The sequence below is a fragment of the Boleophthalmus pectinirostris genome, unplaced genomic scaffold, assembly GCF_026225935.1.
Source record: "Boleophthalmus pectinirostris isolate CB_2022bp ecotype Guang Dong unplaced genomic scaffold, ASM2622593v1 HiC_scaffold_1, whole genome shotgun sequence".
Classification (NCBI taxonomy): domain Eukaryota; kingdom Metazoa; phylum Chordata; class Actinopteri; order Gobiiformes; family Gobiidae; genus Boleophthalmus; species Boleophthalmus pectinirostris.
The window spans coordinates 39,937,466-39,960,874 of NW_026570970.1; the positions used below are offsets into that span (position 1 = coordinate 39,937,466).

Genomic DNA, 23,409 nt, shown 5'->3' on the forward strand with positions numbered 1-23,409 from the left:
CGTGAACCTTAAGTGGAAATGTGTCAGCCCCATAAACTGTGGTCACATCACCACTGGAATGAAACTCCACAGTCAGTCCAGAGAACTGTAAGAGCTCAAAGAGTCAGTCAAGACCTGCAGTTACACAAAACGACCAGTAGATGTCAGTCTAAAACCACATATAAACTCAGGGGACGCAGGTAAAAGGAACCAAAAAAGTTTTGGTTTCAGTCATAAACAAAACAAAATAGAGCACACTGTTAACCCCCGACTGCAAATAAATAAATTATAACATACAATATACATACAATACAATACAATACTTGTAAGTTTAAAGGTACACTATACAACCTGCGTCTTGGGCTGGTGGCTTCATCTGCATTTGAGATTTGAGATTGAAAAATTGTAATGCCATACTGTGAAACACTGCAGGCAAAGTCATCTAAATCTAAATCAATCTAAATAAACCGGTGGCGAACCCTTCAGCATAATGCACCTGCAAGACTGAACATGCAGTGCTTTTATGTGTTATTTTTGGTCTACATTTTTTGTGTCTAGCTGCGGTGCGATTGACCTGCTTATAAAAAACAGAGGCCAGTGTTGTAGGCGTATGCGTCATTAGCCCAGTACTTTGCAAAAGACCATTAGCAGTTTGTGTAAATGTTGTTCACTGACAACATGGATCGACCAACTACCGTATAAGCCGCATACTAATAAGCCCTTATGAACCTGTATAAACCCGCACGTACACTCAATGTTTCTGACAGAGTCACTAGGGTCCTGTCAGCACAATGACACTGGACACCGACTCTTCACTCAGATGCCCCTGCTCCTGCCCCAGCTCCTACTCCTGCCCCAGCTCCTTCTCCTGCCCCAGCTCCTTCTCCTGCCCCAGCTCCTACTCCTGCTCCTGCCCCAGCTCCTTCTCCTGCCCCAGCTCCTACTCCTGCTCCTGCCCAGCTCCTTCTCCTGCCCAGCTCCTTCTCCTGCCCCAGCTCCTACTCCTGCTCCTGCCCAGCTCCTTCTCCTGCCCCAGCTCCTACTCCTGCTCCTGCCCCAGCTCCTTCTCCTGCTTCTGCTCCTGCCCCAGCTCCTACTCCTGCCCCAGCTCCTACTCCTTCTCCTGCCCCAGCTCCTACTCCTTCTCCTGCCCCAGCTCCTTCTCCTGCCCCTGCTTCTGCTCCTGCCCCAGCTCCTACTCCTGCCCCAGCTCCTACTCCTGCTCCTTCTCCTGCCCCAGCTCCTACTCCTGCCCCAGCTCCTTCTCCTGCCCCAGCTCCTACTCCTGCCCCAGCTCCTTCTCCTGCCCCTGCTTCTGCTCCTGCCCCAGCTCCTGCCCCCTGCTCCTACTCCTGCCCCTGCTCCTGCCCTGCTCCTGCCCCTATTCCTGCTCCTGCCCCAGCTCCTGCCCCTACTCCTGCCCCAGCTCCTTCCCCTGCCCCTGCTCCTGCTGCCCTGCCCCTGCCCCTGCTCCTGCTCCTGCGCTCAGCGCTCTAGCAGCGCGTACGGCCGCGCTATCCCAGAATGCAGTGCGGGTGGCGCGTCATTGGAGAGGGACCATGATGGCGGCGGTCGGTGCATCAGAAGTGCTCGCACAGCTGGAAAGCGCTGCCAAAGTTTTAATGGTGAGTGTTCGTGGGGCTGTGTACGGCTGTATGCGGCAGGACGCACGCGGAGCGGCCCGTGCGGGGCTCGGGGTTTGTCCTGGGCAGTGGTGCTCTGTGACCGGGGAAACGCGAGGGGATTGCGGCTGAAGCATGGCGCAGTCCCGGTCTGTGTGCATCCTTCACTAACCCCTCACACACGCGATCATTGTCACAGTCCACATGTCCCACGCCCGCGCGCAGCCTCCACCGCTCATCCACGTCCTGAAGCTTTCACGAGAGGTGCACTTACCCGAGGCACGGGCAAATGTGGCTTTTCTAAAGGTTCCAATCTCAACAGCCCAGTGCTCCTCCGTTCCCCACACAGGCTCGGAACCCCACGGCCTACACAAGCCTACAGGGGTGTGGGCACATCTTTCAGGGGTGTGGGCACATCTTTCAGGGGTGTGGGCACAGCCTACAGGGGTGTGGGCACATCTTTCAGGGGTGTGGGCACATCTTTCAGGGGTATGGGCACAGCCTACAGGGGTATGGGTACATCTTTCAGGGGTATGGGTACAGCCTGCGGGGGTATGGGTACATCTTTCAGGGGTATGGGCACATCTTTCAGGGGTATGGGTACAGCCTGCGGGGGTATGGGCACATCTTTCAGGGGTATGGGTACAGCCTGCGGGGGTATGGGCACATCTTTCAGGGGTATGGGCACAGCCTGCGGGGGCATGGGCACAGCCTGTGGGCCTCGGTCGTCACATTTGTATAGACTTTATTTTAAGTGTAAGCTCATGTAGACTGTATTAATCCTTATGAAGGAAATTGTCTCTCTGCATTTGACCTGCGCTTCTAGTCTGTCAGGAGCAGTGACGACTGCAGCACAGCACTCAGGGACTCAGGTCTTGAGCTAGTCTTGGACTTGAGCTTGAGGATTTGAGCTATGGTGCATGTTTTGGGTTTGTCCCCTGTGTCAGTCATGCACATTTCCTCTTCTGCATGTAATGTATTAACACATGAGTTCTCTCCTCTTGCTGCTGGTGTCCATTCAAGTCATTTGCTTCCGATAGTTCCTGTATGTGTACTAACCCTCCTTTGAGTTTCTTTTCATAGTGTCTTGTGTATCATTTATTGATATTTTGCAGCTGATGTCATAATCATTCCCTGGGGGTGTGATGCTAACTGCAAACACTGCTCTAACTGAGGCTTGTTAGACTTTTTTTATTTTAAAACAATCTGACCAGAACTATGGTACATTTGGAACTAGAACAGGTGACCTGGTTTGTGCTCTTAAATAAGTCTCTCACACATACAGTGACAGTCTCAAGCTAACTAGTATTAGCAACCTGTTTTTCAGTTGGTCACTCACCCTTTTGTTGAAGATTAAATGAAAGCTTGTATTGATCTCATGCTCCTGAAAATGTGCTGTTTAAATCCTTTTTGTGTTTTTTCTTGAACGCTTTATCTGGACTTTTTGCTAATGTGTGGCATTGTTGTGTCACATTTGTAACTGCTGAATATTCCACCATAAACATACGTAGTATACTCCCAGTGTGAGAATTAATAGTTTTCCTCCATAACTGTCTAATAGTACCTTTTCTTCTCAGGCTCCTCCCTCGATGGTCAGCTCAGAACAGAGGCAGCACGCAGAGCACGTCTTCTTGGCCTTCAGGAAGTCCAAGTCACCGTTTGCAGTGTGCAAACAGATTCTAGGTACTAACCTCCAAAATAAACTTTATATCCAGCTGTTCTACAATCTCTACATTTGAAAAATAAAATAAATATACTTATTTATATATAAAAATATCCCAAAATGAACTTTGTTAAGCTTTAAATTGTTTCAACTGAATTATATGAGTTTGGAGATATTTTTTTGTAGGAAAACACATCTCACATTAAAAAGGGATTGCAGTCACACTAACAAGTTTATAATGTAAGTATGACACAAATGTGGGTGTGAGGCTGAGGAAAGAAGTACTACGTGAGATATACACTTGTAATCGTAGAGTTCTGATAGAATATCACCACATTATTAAAATAATTAATATAGTCTGTTTATGGGCAGAATTGTACAGTTAACCGTAAGGAAAGTTTGAATAGGGCCCAGGAGAGATCACTAGATTACTCAGACATGCATGACTCTAAAACCTCTTCGGGCATGTTTTTGATGAGTGTTAACTATATAACATGATAAAGTGCAATAAAATAATTATCTTATTTAAAGTATTGTCCCTTTCCCCGGGCAGAGAGCAGTAAAGTGGACTACGTGCTGTTCCAAGCGGCCACAGCCATCATGGAGGCAGTGGTCCGGGAGTGGATCCTCCTGGAGAAGAGCAGCATTGAGTCTCTGCGCACCTTCCTCCTCACCTATGTCCTCCAGAGGCCGAAGTATGTGACACACACACACACACACACCGTCACAGGGTTAACCATGAGAGTCGTAGGCAGAGAGGAGACTGGAGAAACTCACTACTGGAGAAGACAACTGGAGAAACTACCGTTTTAGTATAAAACTACAACACCCACAAATAGGACTAAAGCAAGCGCTCGTCACTCTCCTCTACTGCTCTAGACTAAAGCACATTTCAGCATGTGTAGTGACGCTGCTGCTGCTGAATATGAAAGCTCTTCAGTAAAGCTCACAGACTGTATGATCTGTAAACATGAACCAACACCAACAGCTCCTTATGCTAAGTCCCAGCACACAATACAAGAAATATACTCTCCACACTTACTATCAGCTCTGTCCTCTCTGCTCTGTCCTCTGCTCTGTCCTCTGCTCTGTCCTCTGCTCTGTCCTCTCTGCTCTGTCTCTGCTCTGTCCTCTGCTCTGTCATCTGCTCTGTCCTCTCTGCTCTGTCATCTGCTCTGTCCTCTCTGCTCTGTCATCTGCTCTGTCCTCTCTGCTCTGTCCTCTGCTCTGTCCTCTGCTCTGCTCTGCTCTGTCTCTCTGCTCTGTCCTCTCTGCTCTGTCCTCTCTGCTCTGTCCTCTCTGCTCTGTCCTCTGCTCTGTCTCTCTCTGCTCTGTCCTCTGCTCTGTCCTCTGCTCTGTCCTCTGCTCTGTCCTCTCTGCTCTGTCCTCTCTGCTCTGTCCTCTCTGCTCTGTCCTCTGCTCTGTCCTCTCTGCTCTGTCTCTCTGCTCTGCTCTCTCTGCTCTGTCTCTCTGCTCTGCTCTCTCTGCTCTGTCTGCTCTGTCCTGCTCTGCTCCTCTCTGCTCTGTCCTCTCTGCTCTGTCTCTCTCTGCTCTGTCCTCTCTGCTCTGTCCTCTCTGCTCTGTCCTCTGCTCTGTCCTCTCTGCTCTGTCCTCTGCTCTGTCTCTGCTCTGTCCTCTCTGCTCTGTCCTCTGCTCTGTCCTCTGCTCTGTCCTCTGCTCTGTCCTCTCTGCTCTGTCCTCTCTGCTCTGTCCTCTCTGGCTCTGTCCTCTCTGGTCTGTCCTCTCTGGTCTGTCCTCTGGTCTGTCCTCTGCTTTGTCCTCTCTGCTCTGTCCTCTGCTTTGTCCTCTATTCTGTCTTCTGTTCTGTTCTGTTCTCTGTACCAACAAATATTCCACCAAATGATGTCCTTCAGTGTGTCTGCAGTGGTCTGTAGAGTGGCGTTTATGCAGATTAGTCACATGGCTTTAATCGTTTCTATAAATGTAAACATTATGTGCAGATCCTCCCACATGTCATTATAAAAATAAAACTTCTGAGTCTGTGATGGCCCTAAAGGCTTTTATCTTCATTCTTATTATAAACTTGGGTTTATCCAGGTATTTGTATTATCTAATCTAATGAGGCAATTCAGTTTTTAATGCCCTTCAGTCTGAAGTCTGACCTTCTGTGCCCTTCAGTCTGAAGTCTGACCCTTATGTCTGCTTATTCTTATTCATATTACCTTCAGTCTGACCCTTACCCTGTGCCCTTCAGTCTGACCCTTGCCCTGTGCCCTTCAGTCTGACCATCTTACCCTGTGCCCTTCAGTCTGCAGAAGTACGTTCGTGAACAGATCCTGTTGGCTGTGGCGGTCATCGTAAAGAGGGGCTCTCTGGACAAGTCCATCAGCTGCAAAAGTCTTCTTCATGAAGTGGGCCAGCTGATCAGCAGTGGAAACCCTGCAGCCGTGAGCATGTTCTTATCTATATCCGTGTATCTCCGACAGACACAGGTGGTCAGGGCTGTGGATCCATCCTGTTCAAGCCTCATTTCTGCTCCACTTTTGTGCATAAACAGATCTGTGCGTTCCAAGCACAGAAACTGCTAATCTCTTTAAATATAACTTCAAATGTTGATAATGTCAAGATTGTGTTCTCTTAAACAACCTCCAGAGGGCACACAAAGCCAGTTGTAGAGTTGACCAATCTTGTGAAATAGAACAACAAAAACCCGAACAGTTTGGGCAGTTTTTAGATCACAACTGTTGGAAAACGGCAAAGAAAACAAAGCGATAAAAGCATTTATTTGTTTTTCACTTTTTTTTTACAAGTCCGTTGTGTTCACTGCTGCCCCAGTGGTCTGCTCATATACTGCTGTTAAGATTCCACATTTTCTGCATATATATGTAGTAGTTTTTGCAGGTTCCTGCAGGTGTAGTCTTATAAGTACCATTTGGGTCAGATACACAGATACAGAATTGTTTTGAGAGCTTTTGCCAGCACGTCCAACAAGAATTTCTTTAATCGACTGCAGTCTGGAAATAACTAAATACAAGAATAAATGAAATTGGAATGTGTGTATTATGTTATTAAATTAAATATACAATTGTAAATCAATACATTCCAACATTTTATGTTGTATTTTTTATTTGCAACAAAGTCATTTTTGCCCAGAGATTACAGAAAGAACAAACCCTGCATATTTAGAGTTCTTCTCTCAAACTGAAAACACCATTTTCCTCCTTGTCATGTGGCAGTGCAGGAAATCCTCTACTGTGTTTTTAAAGTCCATATTTGTTCACTAAAATAATTTGGATGATTTCATCCCTGGAATTGCTCATCTCTACTGAACTAAAGGTAAAATGTAGCTATTAACGCTAACACTATCACTTCATGACATCACAAAGTAAAACAGAGCACTTTGAGCTTTGAAGTTGCAGACAGACTAATAATAAAGGATTGCTCAGGATGTTAGAATGAAACAAAACACAACTCCAGGCCTGTTTTTGAAACATTCTAATATGGTTTAAAGCTCTCAAGACTCAGTTTGCATAATATAGGACCTTTACAGATCATGATTTTAATTTTGCTTACAAATAATGAGGACTGTGAGAAGGGGGTCCTCGTGTTTGGAGCTTTTTGTTTTGTGCTAGTGATCCTCTGTGTGTGCAGCAAACCCTGGCCTGCTCTATCCTCATGGCTCTGCTCAGCGAGTTCTCCAGCTCCAGCAAGACCAGCAGCATTGGCCTCAGCATGGAGTTCCACGGCAGCTGCAAGCGTCTCTTCCAGGTCTCACCTCCGCCGGCACCTTCAGCCAGTCACTTCCACTGTCTCCTCCATCCCCTCACCTCTACTCCACACTCACTCACTCACTCACTCACTTCCACACTCACTCATTCAACCCCTTCCTCACATCCACCCCCCTGATTCTGCCCCTGTGGCCTTCTCTGGGTGGACTTGTTGGGTGCTTGTGTATGCTGTAGCACTGGCTCTCTTCTCTCACTTCTCTTCTCTCCTCTGATTTATGTGCCACTTTGTATCTGGCAGGAGGAGGCTCTTCGTCAGATCTTCGTCATGACCATGGAGGTGCTACAGGAGTTTAGCCGTAGAGAGAACCTCAGTGCACACATGTCGTCTGTGTTCCAGCGCTATCTGGCTCTAGCCAATCAGGTGCTCAGCTGGAACTTCCTGCCCCCTAACCATATCCTTTCTGTGAGACATGCATGGGACAGGTGAGAGCGCTTGACTTGTCACGATAACACATTTTGAAACATGACATATTGCTACAGAGAAGTACTAAGATAAATGATAATTTTTAAAATACTTTATGCCTCATAGACTGTATAATAGAAGTGAGTGTGACGTCACCCATAGTGTTCTGTTGCAACCAAATGAAGCTCATCGAGGCTTCAAAGATGGTTTGAAGTGACATGTTGTGACTGCTTGTTTAAGAGAGGGCGGGTGCTTAGCAACTTGGTTATGAAGCAACTTGTTGCCAACACTAGCAGGAGCGACCTTGAGGAAAAGGGGGCCTGATTTGTCATTAATTTTAATTAATTGATTTAGGGACAACATTACGTAATGAAAACACCAGCAGTGTTTTCCACAGCACTTTATAGTTAAGGTGGCCACCTTGACTACATCCCTTTGAACCATGTGAATCCTTGCAAAACTACTGTCATCACACGGAATCTCGGTACACCCCCCTGCTCCTCACTTCTTTTTTGTGCATGGTATCTCCGAGCACCTCCTCCACCGCCTTGACTAACCAGTTTTCTGTGGGAAACATTGACCAGGATCATGTAGAGACGAGTGTCACAGCAGCAGTAACAGAGAGGGGTGTTTTTTGAGCTTGAAGGAACCCCTGTTGTTTCAGTTTTCATGTATTCAATGAGCCGATATAGTAATTATTGTGGCAGGCCTAAGCACAAGTCCTGCTTATGTCCTCATTTAGAGCACGTTAGACACGTGCCGTCCTTATTGGGACTGATAGATGAATTGCATTGCTCTAGATCAGGAGTTTTATCTGAGGTACATATGGGTCATACTCAAAAAAAAAAGTCATGACAAATCATCATCATGAAAAAGTTCAATTTTTTTTTGTCATTTCAGAAAGTCATAACCCACATATTGTCTAAACTCATGACCATCGACTGTAAAAAAAAAAAAAAAAAAAAAAGGGAGCGTAACGTCACCCATAGTGTTCAGCACCACCCAAATGAAGCCAGTGATGGTTACAGGAGCAAATTTGGAGCTTGGCTCTAAATTATGAATAGGATTTTTTTGACAGACAAAACAAATGTCAAATGACAAATTACTGACCAGTCCTCCTCCCTATGCTAATAACTAGTGTGTTCAAACTCCCCAAGCTGCCCTATCTCTTTATGCTGTGTTTGAATTCCTTTCCCCTGACATAGACGTGAAATGAGCTTTATCTTGTGTATTCTGTTGTGATTTTTGTATTCAAATACCTCACCTGTACTCAAGACGTCATTGCTCTGTTCTTACTTTGTTCTCCTATTTACTTCTTAAAATCGGTGATAGATGTGGTATTTATCAGTGTTATGTTGCCATTTTGGCTGCAGTCTGCTGCTTGCTTGGGTGATGTGCAGTTATCCACAGGACGACATTTACACCATTTCCCATTTAAACGGGAAGCACCCATTGGGAGCATTTTTCCAACATGGAAATCAGCAATCTTGTTTCTTTTATAAAGGTTTTAGCTATGTGTGTCGTTTTTAAACAGCTTCTTTCACATGGTGTAGTGAAACTGGTAGACTGCCAAAGCACAATATCCCTAGTGCTGATTACCGTTCTTACTCCAAAATTTACAAAGATGATATACTTGTGTACTTGTTCCCTCATCAAAAACATGCATGAAGATGTTTCAGATTTCATTCATGCATGTTTGAGTAATCTAGTGATCTCTCCCAGGTCCTGTTCGAAGCTCAGCCCACAGCCCTACATCACCCATGCTCCCACAAATAAATATCCATAAATATACAAAAACATGATACAAAACGATACTCTACGACTTCACAAACCTGATGCGATGTGCAGGAGTTTCTTTAGCCGAAAGCATGCTGATTATGTTGATGGTGCTCTGAAGGGGGGGATGACTTAGCGCAAGATGGCTTAGGACCAAGTGCATCAAAAATGAAACTGAAATTCATTAAATATGTTGTTTTTGTTGAATATATAGCATTTTCAAAACAATAAAATACTGGAATCGGTATTCAGTTTATTCCTCAGAATGGAGTTTGAAATGTTAGTATGGTGATAACACTGCTGTGTGGCCTGCATATGTCTATACAATTATATTTAATGAAACCACTGCAAATGAATTCTTGTCATAACTTCTCCTTTATGGCCATGCCCATCCCAAGTCCCCGGTGAGTTTGGGTGCTGCACAGCGTCCTGATCACTCTTGGATTAGTGGCGCATGTGCGGTGACAGTTGCTCACATTGTTGCATAAAGCTTTTGTTGGGCTTATGATGGCTCCAGTGTGAGATGTGACAGCCCCCTATCACTTTCAAAGGGCTGGGGCCTGAGCTGCTCCCTGGAGAATGCCTGGCTCGTGCCCACCATATGCCTGTGCTCAGAGGCAGACATGGGCAACCTATAGAGGGGCTATAGAGGGGCCTCACCATTTGGTAATGCACTCTTGGGATCAGAATAGACTCAAGAGATGGAATCCTTTTGGAAATGATGTGCTATATTTTGGGATGCTAAACTGTCTGTGTATTGGAATTAAGCTAAGAATGTTAATCATAGAAAGTGTTTGCATTCTTGTCTGAAGTAGGAGAACGCAGTTTAAAATTTTAATGTCAAAGATTCACTATTGTGACTCTTTAAGATGACCTAATCTACAAAAATTGAATTTGTTATACTTGTTTCCCCTTACCATTTACTCTCTCGAGGTCTTATTTGGAGTGATTCATACATGTTTGATAAATCTTTACGGTTTTATACTTACTTTGTACTCCAGTTTTATTTTCGTATTTGGTGATGGGCATAAGATTTGCCAGTGTCTCGTAGCCATTTTGGTACAGATGAAAAATAATCTGCTACTCGCAAGTGTGATGTGCAGTTATCTTTGTTGTGCTGGTCATTGGGCATCACATGGTTTTAGATCAATATTGAGATTTATCCACAAATTATCCACGGATGTCATAGATTATAACTATATAGCAGACGCAAGTGCAATATCTTTTTAAATTATTGTCTATTGTCTAATTCTAATGTCTGTGTGTTCTCTGACAAACCAGTAACAAAAGTTAAAGGTCTGATATTATGCAAAATTGACTCTTGTGAGCTTTAAGCCATGTTTGAATGTTGTTCCCTCCTCAAAAAGAGAGTTGTGTTTTGTTTCCTTCACATGTTTGAGTAACACTTTATTATTAGTCTACATCTCAAAGCTCAAGTGCTCTGTTCCACGGTAGTTTTCAAGTTAACAGCTCCTTTTTACCTTTTGTTCAGTAGTGATTATCAATTCCAAGGCTGAACTATGCAGGATTTGTGCGTTAAACATGTGTGAATGGAACAAAACAACTCCAGGTCTGTTTTTGATGAAGAGTTCATTTTGTGTAATATTGGACCTTTTGACTTAAGTTGAAAATGAAAACTAGTTCATTTTAAATAATTTGCAGTGGTCTAAAGTTATTCCTCACTTACTTTATGCATTCAGAGTATCGTAATTATTCACCTTTATGAGATTAATAATAAATATAGCCACAACCGACAATGATCGGGCACCCCGCAAACGCCGCACTCCACAAACGCCGTGGCCCGCACTAACCCTAATAACTCTTAACTCTTAACCTTAACTCTTAAACTAACCCTGTCATTTTTCAAAAATTTTGCATGTGTTTATTTTTTTAAATCCAAGATTGTTTTTAAAGTTTGTAAAGGGGCGTGGTCACAATATACATTTTTGTTCCTATTGCCATTATGCATCTGGCGACCAAATTTGATTTGGCTATGCCAAAGTTTGTGTAAGTGTCCCATTGGCAAGGACAGTTTTGCCTTGTCGCCGTGGCAACACAGTGTAAATGTGGTATGGGCGTCATCGAGTTTTTTAATTGAGACCATGTCACAAATGTGGGTACCAAATTTTGTATATCTATGACAAATAAAACCTTATTTTAGGAATCTATCCTCCGCCCTTCAGTTTGAGGGACCACTGCACTAACCACTGAGCCACTGTCACTCCAGGTTTACAGTGAAATTAATAACTAGCATTCCTACACACACTTCCTGATAGCTGGACAGTGCCATGTTTTCTAACTGGATGTACAGCACACATGGCTTATTTTGATAAACAGTATTACACAGTATATCTGTTCTGTGGAGTGAGTTTGTGCAAATACCTGGTAAAACATTGGCTCTTTAATTTGTTATGTTAACCAACTAAAAATGCTCTTTATTCATTATGGTTGTTTTCTTTGGAATATGACTCATTAACAAGAGTTCATTGGTAATGTCCTGCTTTCAGGTTATTCAGTGAAGTAGTTTTTGATTTTCTGGCACATCATATCAGGCTTGTAAACGTGCTATGGCTTCTCCATAGGCCTGTCACCACATCTGACACACAAAACTGGACCATACTGACCGTCGTGCGTTCCCCTGCCCACGACCTGGTCCAAGTATGCCATTAGTGGTGTGTAAAAGCACGCTGGCCCCAGGTGAAGGTCACACTGGGGCTGTAAACTGAAGCTCTGTGTGTCTGCCCGCTCTGCTGTGTCAACATGGGCCACACGCTCCGACAGCTGCTGCACGTCTGCTCCAGCCCGCCTGGAGCGCGGCACCAGGCCCGTCACCAGCACACACATGGACACTTCTGTAGTGTGTTTGTTTTGCAGTCATCTGGAACTTTTATTAAGACCATAAAATATAAAATAAGCAGCATATTAAAATTCTTTAATTAATTTATTTAAAATAAAATTATTTAAAATATTTTAATTAAAATAAAGACTACCTAATTATTTGTATATGTAAAATACTTTTTGTGTCATTGTTTTAATATTTATCATTCCTCAAAATAAGCATTTGTGTTAGCATTGAGACACAAACATCTTTCTAAACACAGAAGTGTGCTTTGGTGAACTATCCATTTTATTTGTGGGGGTCAGCCCTATGTTCCCTCCCTATGTTTTCTCATTTCTAAGATTTTTTGCCAAATGAAACTCTAAGCCAAGTCATTTTTTATTTTTATACTACATTTAAAGGGATGATTCAGACTCATTTCAACCTAGGATCCTTTGCACCATGACCTCTACATTACATCTGTAGTCAACTGCTGCTGGATAGTAGGTTGAGTGTAACTGACAACCAAACTAGGAGAAATGGGGAGAAAATCTGATGCAAATTGATGATAAAGGAAATGTGGGAACATAGGGCCTAATTTTGTAAAGAAGGAAAAAACTGAGAAAGGAGAGAACATAGGGCTGAGGGAATATAGGCACCTTATCTTTAAATATTCATTCATTGTAGCACAATTTTGCCAAAAATTCAGAGATACAATCGGACAGTACGTGGTGACGCTGGCCATGAGGTTGCCGGGCGCTATTGTGCACAGAGCCTGTTATTTTTGAGTATGATCAAATTTGAACAGTCAAGTGAATGTTGAAGTCATTTCTATGACTCATTATAGACACTACTCACTACCACAGTGTGCCTGTTTTTTGTCATGTCATTTACATTAGGAATGAAGGAGTTAAGGAGTTATGAGAGGAGCGCCTCAGACAGAGCATTTTGGACTGTGATTTTAGAGACCTCTTCTACAAAAATAAACTTTTCAGAACAAGAGTTTAGCAATTTAAAGGTTCTTTATTACACAAATTTGACTTTTGAGCTTTAAGTCATGTTATTATGCTGTTGCTTCCTCAATAGACCTGGAGTTGTGTTTTGTTTCATGTTTGAGTAATCTTGCATTATTAGCCTGTTTAAATCATCTTAAAATGCTCTGTTCCATAGTGTGATGTCATGAAATTATTCTAGTGAAGGTGTATGGAGTTTAAAACTGCAGTGGAGCACTTCCTGTATTATCACATGAATGTTTTCAGTTTGAGGGAAGAACTAAATGCCTAAATCTGCTGAGTTTGTGTCTCAAACATGTATGAATGAAACAAAACACAACTCCAGCTCTGTTTGTGATGAGGAAACTACACTCTAACAGAGCAGAAAGAGGAAGAGAGGGTATTAATCACTAACCCATAACATAGTGATCAGATCATCATGTTACCTTTTATTGTTTTGAAAATGCTATAGAATCTTGCAGCTAATAGTAAGGAGGGTTTGAATAGGCCCAAGGAGAGATCACTGAAATACTCAAACATGCATGGATGACATCTAAAACCTCTTCAGGCGTGTCTGATGAGGGAACAAACATGGTATTAAAAAAAAAAGATTTTTATTCTATTGCATTTAGGACACCATCATCTGAAATGACACCCCTACTGTGCTGTTTTTTTCTTAATCGGTGACGTGTAGTATTCAGCAGTGTCTCGTAGCTCGTTTGGGTACAAACGAAAAAAATTTATCTGTGATTTCCTACCACGAACTGTAGCTGTCCATAAACAGAGATGGGTAGTACTTAGTTACATGTACAGTAACTTACTTTACTTTTCTCGCAGCATACTTTTACTTCTACTTGAGTAATATATTTATTGAAATTACAGTACTCTTTCCTGAGTAAAAGTGCTTCTTCTTCCCACTGTAAGTCTAAAGTGACAAAAGCTTTATGTTGACAATCTGAACTGATTTGAACTTGATTTGTGTTTCTTGCTCTGCTCCTTCAGATGTGATCTAGATTTAGTTATGCTAGTTTACTCTGTCTTTCGCAAACACCAATTTGTGTGTAACATTTATGTATCAATATTGTCCTATAAATTACATTTAACTTTAAATTACAAATCAAATGTCCCAACAGTTACTCTTTCAGTTACTGTTTACTCTTGAATAATTTCTTAGACCACTACTTTGTGTGTGTAATATTATTTTGAAGTACATTTTTGGCTATCCACCTCTGCGCAGTCAACCGGAGGTCATTTTAGATCAATCTTGCAATTTAAAATTTCCCAAAAATAAAACAATTCTCAGTATATCATAGATTATAGCTATAGCTTGTGAAAAAAATGACTAGGGTCTTGAGTGGGGATGCACCGATCCAGCTTTTTCAGTTCTGATAAATGATTTCAAATCTTCAGTATTGGATCGTATCTGCCAATATTATCCGATACCAGTGCAGAGACTGAAAACAACATTGATTTCCTTTAAACTAAAATAAAAAAATTATCCATTATGTAGCTGTTATTTATCTCTCAAGTAACAGCAGAGCAAATTCTTCTTCTTCCAGTAAATATCACCAATAATCATATATTACTCCAGAGATGAGGCGAGATCTCATGCCACTTAGTTTAAAGTAAGGCGAGAGAAGTGCTCCTCCTGTGACAGTTTTGTCTAATCATTTAAATTATAAAAATCAAGTTTAATAACACATGTAGGCCTATATTGAGTATATAATCAGTAGTGATGCATGTGGGGAATTGGTGTTTAAAGCGTAAAGATTGTTTAATGCATCAAAAACGTATGATGAAAATGACTTAATTTTGTCATTTGTATTTATAACTATCAACACATAAAACACGTCTCGATCTCATGGCCCCTATTTCGTGTCTTGTCCTGCCTTGTGAAAATTCTGTCTCGTTCAGTCCTTATTTACTCCATTTTATATGCTCAAACAGGATATCGGCTGAATCAATATTTGGAAGCAGATATCTGATCCAGCAAATATTTCAGTATCAGTGCAGATATCTGATACCAGTGTCTGTGCATCCCTGGTCTTGAGCATGGCTGAGCAGAGATGACTTTACAGGCTTCTAAATGAGAGACATTATTGCGTAAAGTTAATATCAGAGGGATTGATGGACGTGTTGATAGTGCAGACTGCCTTGCAGGGGGACTCGGGGGGGGTTTGTTATTTCACATGTTGAGCTGAGGAGCAGACTTAGGGCAGGATCCAGCCCTTAAAGCCCTGCACACGCCTCAGACTGCGAGCACACCACAGCCGATAATAAGGAACGGACACGCGAGAAGCTGCTAATCCCACAGTCGTTCCGCTCGTAAGGAGCATTGTTGGGTATTTAAAGCCACTACAACGAGCTATCCTCAGGAATCCCCAAGACCATCAGTCACTCAAGTCCATATTACAATACTCTATATTATAGTGTTAGATTTAGGCCAATAACAAGCGAGAAATCCCAATACATCCTTCTCTAAATGAACAATATTATGAATAAAATATTAAAGCAGACATGCTTGTGTAGTGGTGCAGTGGTGTAGTGGTTAGTGCATTCACCTCACAGCAAGACAGTCCTGGGTTTGATTCTGAGGTGGCGTGGGGCCTTTGTGGTGTGTGGTGTATAATAGGGCCCTCTCCTCAGGACCAGGACTCACCCACAGTTGCACTTGGAGTCCTTTGAGCGTGTTTGAATAATCTTAGATAGTCAGAGTCATTTAGTACAAACAAAAAAAGTTAATGTATAAATAAAATTGCTAGTGTGATCTACAGCTGTCCATAGGAGGAGCTGACAGCTACACAGCTCTTTGTTGTCATAACATCAGCTCCCATTGAGCACTGTAATTTTCCAACATGAAAGTCAGCTGACGTTTTTCTTTTATCAGGTTGCTTTAGTGATATTGTGATTTAAAATGGGCAAAGTATAACATAAGGATTCACAGAGGTCATATATTATAACTATCTAGCAGACATAAGCACATTAGGTCTTCTTTAAATAAAGGTCAATAATTGATAATAATAGTGAAAAAATAATTGTGAATAAATGTAAAAAGCTGCATTGTCTGATTTTCAAACTCTGAACAGAGAATGTATTAAAATCTAACCTTTTCCTGGCCTTAACAAACCCTTTGGCACATTTTTGATACTCACGTGTTGCAGAACTTTTCAGTAGCCTGAGAGTTGGAGGAAGAGATAAGGGAGTAGAGTTCTTACAGAGGAGTTTTATTTGCCATCAGTACAGGAGCCATGAAACCTCAGGATTTTGTGATAGTGTTGTCCATTAAAGTCTAGTACAGTCCAGTCATGGCTCCATTGTAGGGAGTATTATACCCCTGATGATGTAGGCAAAGATAACAAGGACTGAGCTGGCAGTGTGGAGCTGGCACAGCACAGAAATGTAATTAATCTATCAACATGCATTAATTTTCACATTTGTCTTCTAAAACAGTGAATGAAACAGAATCACCTTAGCACATTCAGGCATGAAGAGGTAACAACATTCTAACATGGCTTAAAGCTCACAGGAGTCATTGTTGCATAATATTGGACCTTTTAAATAATGAGCCTCAAAAAAGGTTTGATTCTGGAATGAGAGGCATGCAGGAGCACCAGTGACTAACCAAACTGTTGTCCAGATGGATGCGTCTCTGTACTTACTGTGGCTGGTCCCTGTCCCCCTCAGCTCCACATAGAGGTCAAGATGGCAGCAGGATGTCATTTGAAAATCTCTGACCACATGCAGACACTTGTCCAAGTCAATCCATGTTCAGCCCTCATTCAGCCAACACTACCAGCACTACCCCCCTTTGCTTTTCCCTGGAAAAGCTCAGTGAATGTACTGGGTGTCTACCAGGGTCATGATTATTTAAAGGAGACCTATTACGCAAAACTGACTATGTTGTAATTGTTTTCATCTGTGTAACCTTCTTATAGTTGTATTTAGTGTGATTCATGCATATTTGAGTTGGGGATGGGCGATATAACTGGACTGGTATCAACCCGACTTGGATGCAATTCATCAATATCAATATTCAGTACTGATACTGATATTGAACAGACTAATGAGTCAAAATTGAAATGGAAGAGCATTTGTCTGTATGTTTACACAAACATGTAACAAATTATTTTATATTCCAGATAAATTGATTTTATATTTTTATATTTTTGACTTCTTGTTTTTTGTGTTTCTTGCAATGAAAGAAAAAAAATCCATATTTCCCCATCCCTAGTTTGAGTAATATTCATTCTCCCCATTATTCAAGACATTATTGCTTTGATCTACCCCTGTTTTTACACCCACTGTGGCGTACCTTCTCCAGTATAAGTTTTTTAAATCGCTGATATGCCTTGGATTCGGCAGCATTGTGTAGGCATTTTGGTACACAATTAAATAAACAACTGAAACGATTTACTTTTAGCTCAAACTACTAATGTGCTAAACAATAATAAAAAAATACTTTTCAGTCCTGTTCAAAAATGTAGTGTAGAGTAGAAAAGTTCTCCTGCTCTCAAATGTTGTGATGTAAAAGTATGGAGGGAGGGCGTATGAGCTGTGGAGGAGTCTCCAGGAGCAGCTGGGCTTGGCACCAGAGCAAAAGCCTCTGACCTGAGCCCCACACATCCTGACGGCCCTAGCCCTGACTCCACTGCCCTGTGCCATGCTGCTGTTGGCCTTAACCCCCTGCTCTGCACTGGGACGACACTACATCGCCATGTTCGAGGCCACCCAGAATGTGACGCTCAAGCCCAGTGAGTCCTGGAGAGAGACGCTGCTAGACACGCGCATCATGGACCTCTTCTTCACTGTGAGTAACCCCCGCACTCCACTACAGACCTCAGTGTGAGATGCCTCTCATGTTTCCTGCTGGTAGAACCCTTATGTTGTTGAATTTCAAATGTTTTTATTTATATTTTTATATATAATACAACATGTTGCAACTAAGTGTCCATTAGTAGCTCTAATGGTGCCTAAACTATGACTCATACAGTATTTGAATATTATAATTTGTTAATCTCTTTTCTTGAGCTGTATGTAGTTGTTTAGAAAACTGGACAAATATGGTCTTTTTATATTTATTTATTTATTTATTTGGTTTATTTAGCAGAGACAGTGTACATTAATCAACATTTCTGTAAATGTAAACCAGAGTTTTTCATCTGCAGTCCCTGGACACAGGGTAAACATGGTAAAAACATTACAGACCATTAACACAATGTACACACAGAGAAATCAAACACACATGACAGCAGACAGAAGACCCATGCTCAGGTAAGGAGGACTCACACTCATGATCGCACGTTTGATGTGATATTAGCCAGTTCTTAACATGTTTTTTGAATAGACTGTATGAGGTCAAGTCCCTGATGCTGCCAGGGACTGAGTTCCGCTCCTCAGAGGCTGTGATGGAAAAGGCTGATGTTGATAAACTGCGACAATGGAAAGAGATGACTTACCATGGATGATTTTGTAAATGAGACAGAGGTTTGAATACTTGATGAGGTTTTCCCAGCTTTGTAGGTTGTGATTGAACATAATGATCCATGGGTGTCATACGATACTGTATACTAACTACATAGCAGGATCAAGCACAATACGTGATCTTTACGTTAAGTAGTAATACTTAATACCATATACTTTTTTATAGGAATGTAACGATATCCAAATCTCACGGTATGATATTATCACGATAAACATCTCACAGTACGATATTTATTGCAATATTTTTTATGATATAATTGTAGATGGGACTTTTTTGCTTTTAAAATACCTTGACAAGATTTTGGTGTGAATTATTTCTGTTATAATCCCAAGAATTAAAGTAAAAATCATATATTTTCATGTTGTCTGCACTGAAATGAAACATGGAATATGTAGTTTCTGATGTTTATAAACTGTTGCAACTATAAAAACATGCATTTATGCAAAGAAACTTGTAATTCAATATATTGGGACAGTCCACGATATTATATACTTTTGATGATACAATATCACGAAATTTTGGTTATTGTTACATCCCTACTTTTTTACTCTTATTTGAGTAATTTCTTGGACCGCTGTTTTGTACTTCTACTTGAGTAATATTATTTATGTTACTATTACTTGAGTAAAATCTTTGGCTACCCACCTCATCTCTACACATAAGTGAGTAGCCTGAGAGATGGTTGTGCCTGTGGGTGTCTTGTGTGTCTTGTACCAGTGTAGCAGGGTGGCTTTTGGCTGGGAGGCTTGCTGTGACCATAGACTGCGTATGGCTGGGTCAGGGTCTTGTGTCTGCTGTCTCTTTGGTATTTCTAGTGGCTCATGTGTTTGGTATTGTCTGGCTCAGCTGCCACAGACCTCTTTCCTTCTCTGTCTCTCTGTCTCTCTCCCCCTCTGTCTGTCATTTCAGCCCTTTGACCTGGGCAGCTGCCGTGTGCCGCTCCTCACTGCTTTCATCACGCTGCTCAGATGTGTCCAACCTCAGAGTTTTTCTTAAAATTTTTTTTCTTTACTTGTGTCATTGGCATGTTTACTGTCACCGAAGGAACAAACTCCAATCTCATTGTCTAAACCAGAGTGAGGAGAAGGAGAGTTTGATAAGCACTTTACACAAGGCAATATCAAGATCCACAAACAACAGACCTTCTGCTTCCTGCTAAACCTGTAATTAGATCTGTACAAATGCAGAAAATCACATTTAGATATTTCTCAGACATGAGATTTGTTTTTTTCAGTGACACATGTGAAACAAAGGAGCACATTGGCCACCATCATTAACAGAATGACATTTCTCTCACCTCAGTGTAGTGCTTAGTGCTTCACTCATTGATACTGCAGAAATGCGCCATGTTTTTTAATCCTCTAATATTTTTTCCTCGTAAGCTGCCGTATTTGTTTTAATATTGACAGACCATGTGTCCCAGATTGGCTAAACATCTGTCAATCACGCCCATCTGAATTTGGGGAGATTCACTGACCAAACCAGTGAACAGTAGAGTATCGAAGAAATGTTTGTGTAAAATGTGCTCTACAAATACTTTTGCCTGGGATCCACAACAAAGTAATTAAAAGTGACAAACATGAAGAATTGTAACACTGACTTAAAAAGAGAAAAGTGCAGATAGATACGCAGAGTAGAGTTGGGTGATATAAATTTTTTAATATCATCATACTGTCCCCTAATTGTACTGCGCCAGACTGTATTATCTCCTGTCCATCCAAATTTAGATTTGTCCTTAAATAGCACATACACTGTGCAGAATAGATCAAATAATGCTCATTTATTAAGGAACAATGTGAATTTGGCCAATTTAAATGCAAAATACGTCATTAATTGACCACCTAGCCTTGCATCTCTCTACCCTCTGCTCGTTCCACCTGTGTGCTCCTGCCTAACACTTTGCTCTGTTTTGTTCTTTATTAACATAAATAAGTGAAATTATGACAGTAAGTAATATTGGAGGTTTGATTGTGAAATGTAATGCACAAATACATTTTGAGGAGGCAACTGTTTTCCTCTTTTGCAGGACACATGCTGCGTGCGTGTCTTAAATGAAAAGCCATATGACAAATAGCCCCGTTAACATCAGTTGTCTCCTTGTGCGTTTATAATCCAATTGTGCTTTAAAACTAGTACAGTGTTAGTTTGGCTGCCTGTGTGTGCATTGACCGTGTGACCATGGCAGCACAAGTGGATTATAAATGCACAAGGGCCCAGTCAAGCAGAAGTAAACAGCAAGGCCAAAAATTCAAGTTAATGCATCTGATATAAACATGTATTGAACAGATAGCATATGTACTCTAGTTTATGAAACTGTTGACCTTTTTTCTGTACCATTTTTGGTTCTGAAGTTACATCCGTTTTAAACAGACCATGTATGAAACATGGAACAAAAATTATTTCCCAAATTTCAAAGACCTGCAAATCATGTCAATAAACGGATGTATTTCATCATATCTTGTGTTATTCCATCTTTGAACTGTTGATGAAGGTACATGATTTTTCCAAAAAAATGTATTTAAAATGATAAAAATTTGCTTGGAAGGACAACTCAAACTGATATTAACACAAATTCTTACGTTTAAAGCTAAACCAAAGAGCACATCACACATGGATTTAAACAGAACCTGAATTTGGATTTGTGGGACAGCGTTGTATTTTCAACTATCAGATACAGCATGGGCCTGTGGCAGGGCTCTGACTGTATGATTGCATTTTAACAGAAATTAAGGTAATTGTCCACTGTAGACGCACATATGTATGTGCACATACAATACGATCGAGCGGCAGAAAGCATTCCATTTCTCTATGCACTTGTGCAGTTTATGACTCTGTCCTGTCCAAGTAACTGCCCTTTTGTCCTTCACAGACATGAAGAAAATAACATCTAAACAGTACATCAAAGCTAGTATGTATACATGACACACAAGTTCATAAAGTCAGAATCTAGTCCAGCTCCACGAGGTCCACATCGCTCCATATGTCCTGTACATTGTTCCAAGTGCCCGTGTTAAAAAGAGAGTAACTTTTCTGCAGCAGAGCTTAGATGTTTGCAGATTTTGTGGACTAGGGTAGTTGTTCATTCAAATTAAAAGTTATTTCAGCAAAATATAGGTCAAATCTGTCAAATGAGTAAATGATTGGTTGCAGTGTTAAATATAAGCTTTGCGCATTCCAGAGTGGAATTTTTTACAGACAGTATTGAAGGTGACACTGTTCAATACCACAGTGAACAGTATTATTGTCATATCTTCCACCTCATCAACATAACATTAGTTTTGCTCAGCAGTAGTTCACTAATGCACCGTTGTTGTTCTTCTTTAAGCTTTCGTCTTTTTTTCCTTGATAGTTGTGGATAAAATCTTCAGACAGAATGTCTTTTGTGGACCTTGTTGGATGAAGATTTGTGATGGAGCAGATTTATGAAGATGCTGGAAAATACGTCAGACATTTTCACAGATATTTTGACATAGAAAAGCATTAACCGAAAGTTACGTTTACCGTACATCGCGGCACTTCCGCCTGTTGTGAAAAAGGTCTATTTCTTTTAAAAAGTTATTCAAGAAAATGTAACTGAGTAAATGTAACTAACTTGAGTACTACCTACCTCTGGTCAGTACTATTCTGAAGTAGGTTAGGTTGGTTTGTCCTTTATTGACTAATGACTGATTGATTTCCTAACTTTCCGTTGTTAAATCAACAATTTTGTGAAAGTCGGGCATATGCTGTTGGGAATAGGCTGCAGGCCTTTAGTGCTTTGGTCAGTTTATTGATTGATGGAGTCTTAGTTGAGTAAAATTTGCGTTAGTCAATTTATCGTTTTATTTAGATAAGGATTTCTATTTACCCGTGCAGCAAGAACCACATGCTTTGAAACAACTTTACAAAGACAAGTGGCTCTGGAGCTGTGACCTGTCTCCCTGATTTCACATGGTGTGTTTGACAGGTGGATTAACCAATCAGAGAGACCCATGCTCCATTTGTGTTGAAAATAAACATGGCTGCTTACACATTAAGAAGGAGAAAAAAAATTACATAAAGGACTGAGAAACAGTGCAGATTTTTACAGAATCAACAGTCAAAGCACCAAGCTATTATTTTTAGTAAAAGTTGTATATTTAGTTCTGAATAAGATGAGCATTTTGAAGAGGAGATGTCTTCTGCATTTGAGGGACACGTACTACAAATGAGCAGCTGTGGTTGGACCGTCTCATATTTAGATGGAGGTTTTTCCACACTCAAAATGTATTTATCTGGATTACAAGATAATTTATTCCATAAACATACAGACATAAACACTCTTCTATTTCGATTTTGACTCAAAAAGGGATCACAGGGAATAGGGCAGCGGAAAAAATATCTGCATCGAATATCAGTATTAAGTATCGATATCACAGTAACTGCATCGTATTGGCAGATACTGATACTGGAACTGACATATCGCCCATCCCTAGCATAAATAGGTGTTTTTGTATGAACTCCTGAGCAAGTGTAGTATGGTACAGCGGCAAGGAGAGCCTGCACTTTGGGTCAGATGCATAGAGATATAATAGTTCTGAGCGCTTTTGCCACGCCCCCATTTTAATAGGCTAATCAGTCTGCAGAACATGTCTTTAGTCAACCAAGAATCTCTTTAGTTGACTGTAGTGCTAGTTGTGATGTTAGGCCCTACAAAAATAAACTGATATTCAAGTCTTATGCTGGCCATGTGAGCCTATGACGTCACATGCTTTAATCTAAAAATAATTCTAAAATAATAACTGGATAAAAATGATCACCAAGAGCCATTCCATAGATGCCATTCCTGACAGCCTTCGCCCATGTTGGTGAGCGGACATGTGCGGCAGAAGAAACGCACATAGTTGAAATGTTTAAAGGTACACTCGCCCTGTCGCCCCCTGTCTGTCCCTGTCCGCCCCTGTCCG

The 23,409-nt window shown here is 41.3% G+C and overlaps 1 protein-coding gene across 1 annotated transcript in view; it reads left to right on the forward strand.

The window, feature by feature from the left end:
- Nucleotides 1-1,520: 1,520 nt before the first annotated feature.
- The window catches only part of xpo4 (exportin 4), a 56,394-nt gene continuing 34,505 nt past the window's right edge, over nt 1,521-23,409 (forward strand). Inside the window, 7 exon segments of the mRNA XM_055147859.1 lie at nt 1,521-1,604; nt 3,179-3,284; nt 3,818-3,959; nt 5,534-5,672; nt 6,877-6,993; nt 7,252-7,404; nt 17,696-17,809. Coding sequence (XP_055003834.1) covers nt 1,539-1,604; nt 3,179-3,284; nt 3,818-3,959; nt 5,534-5,672; nt 6,877-6,993; nt 7,252-7,404; nt 17,696-17,809 — 837 coding nt within the window. The 5' untranslated portion in view covers nt 1,521-1,538.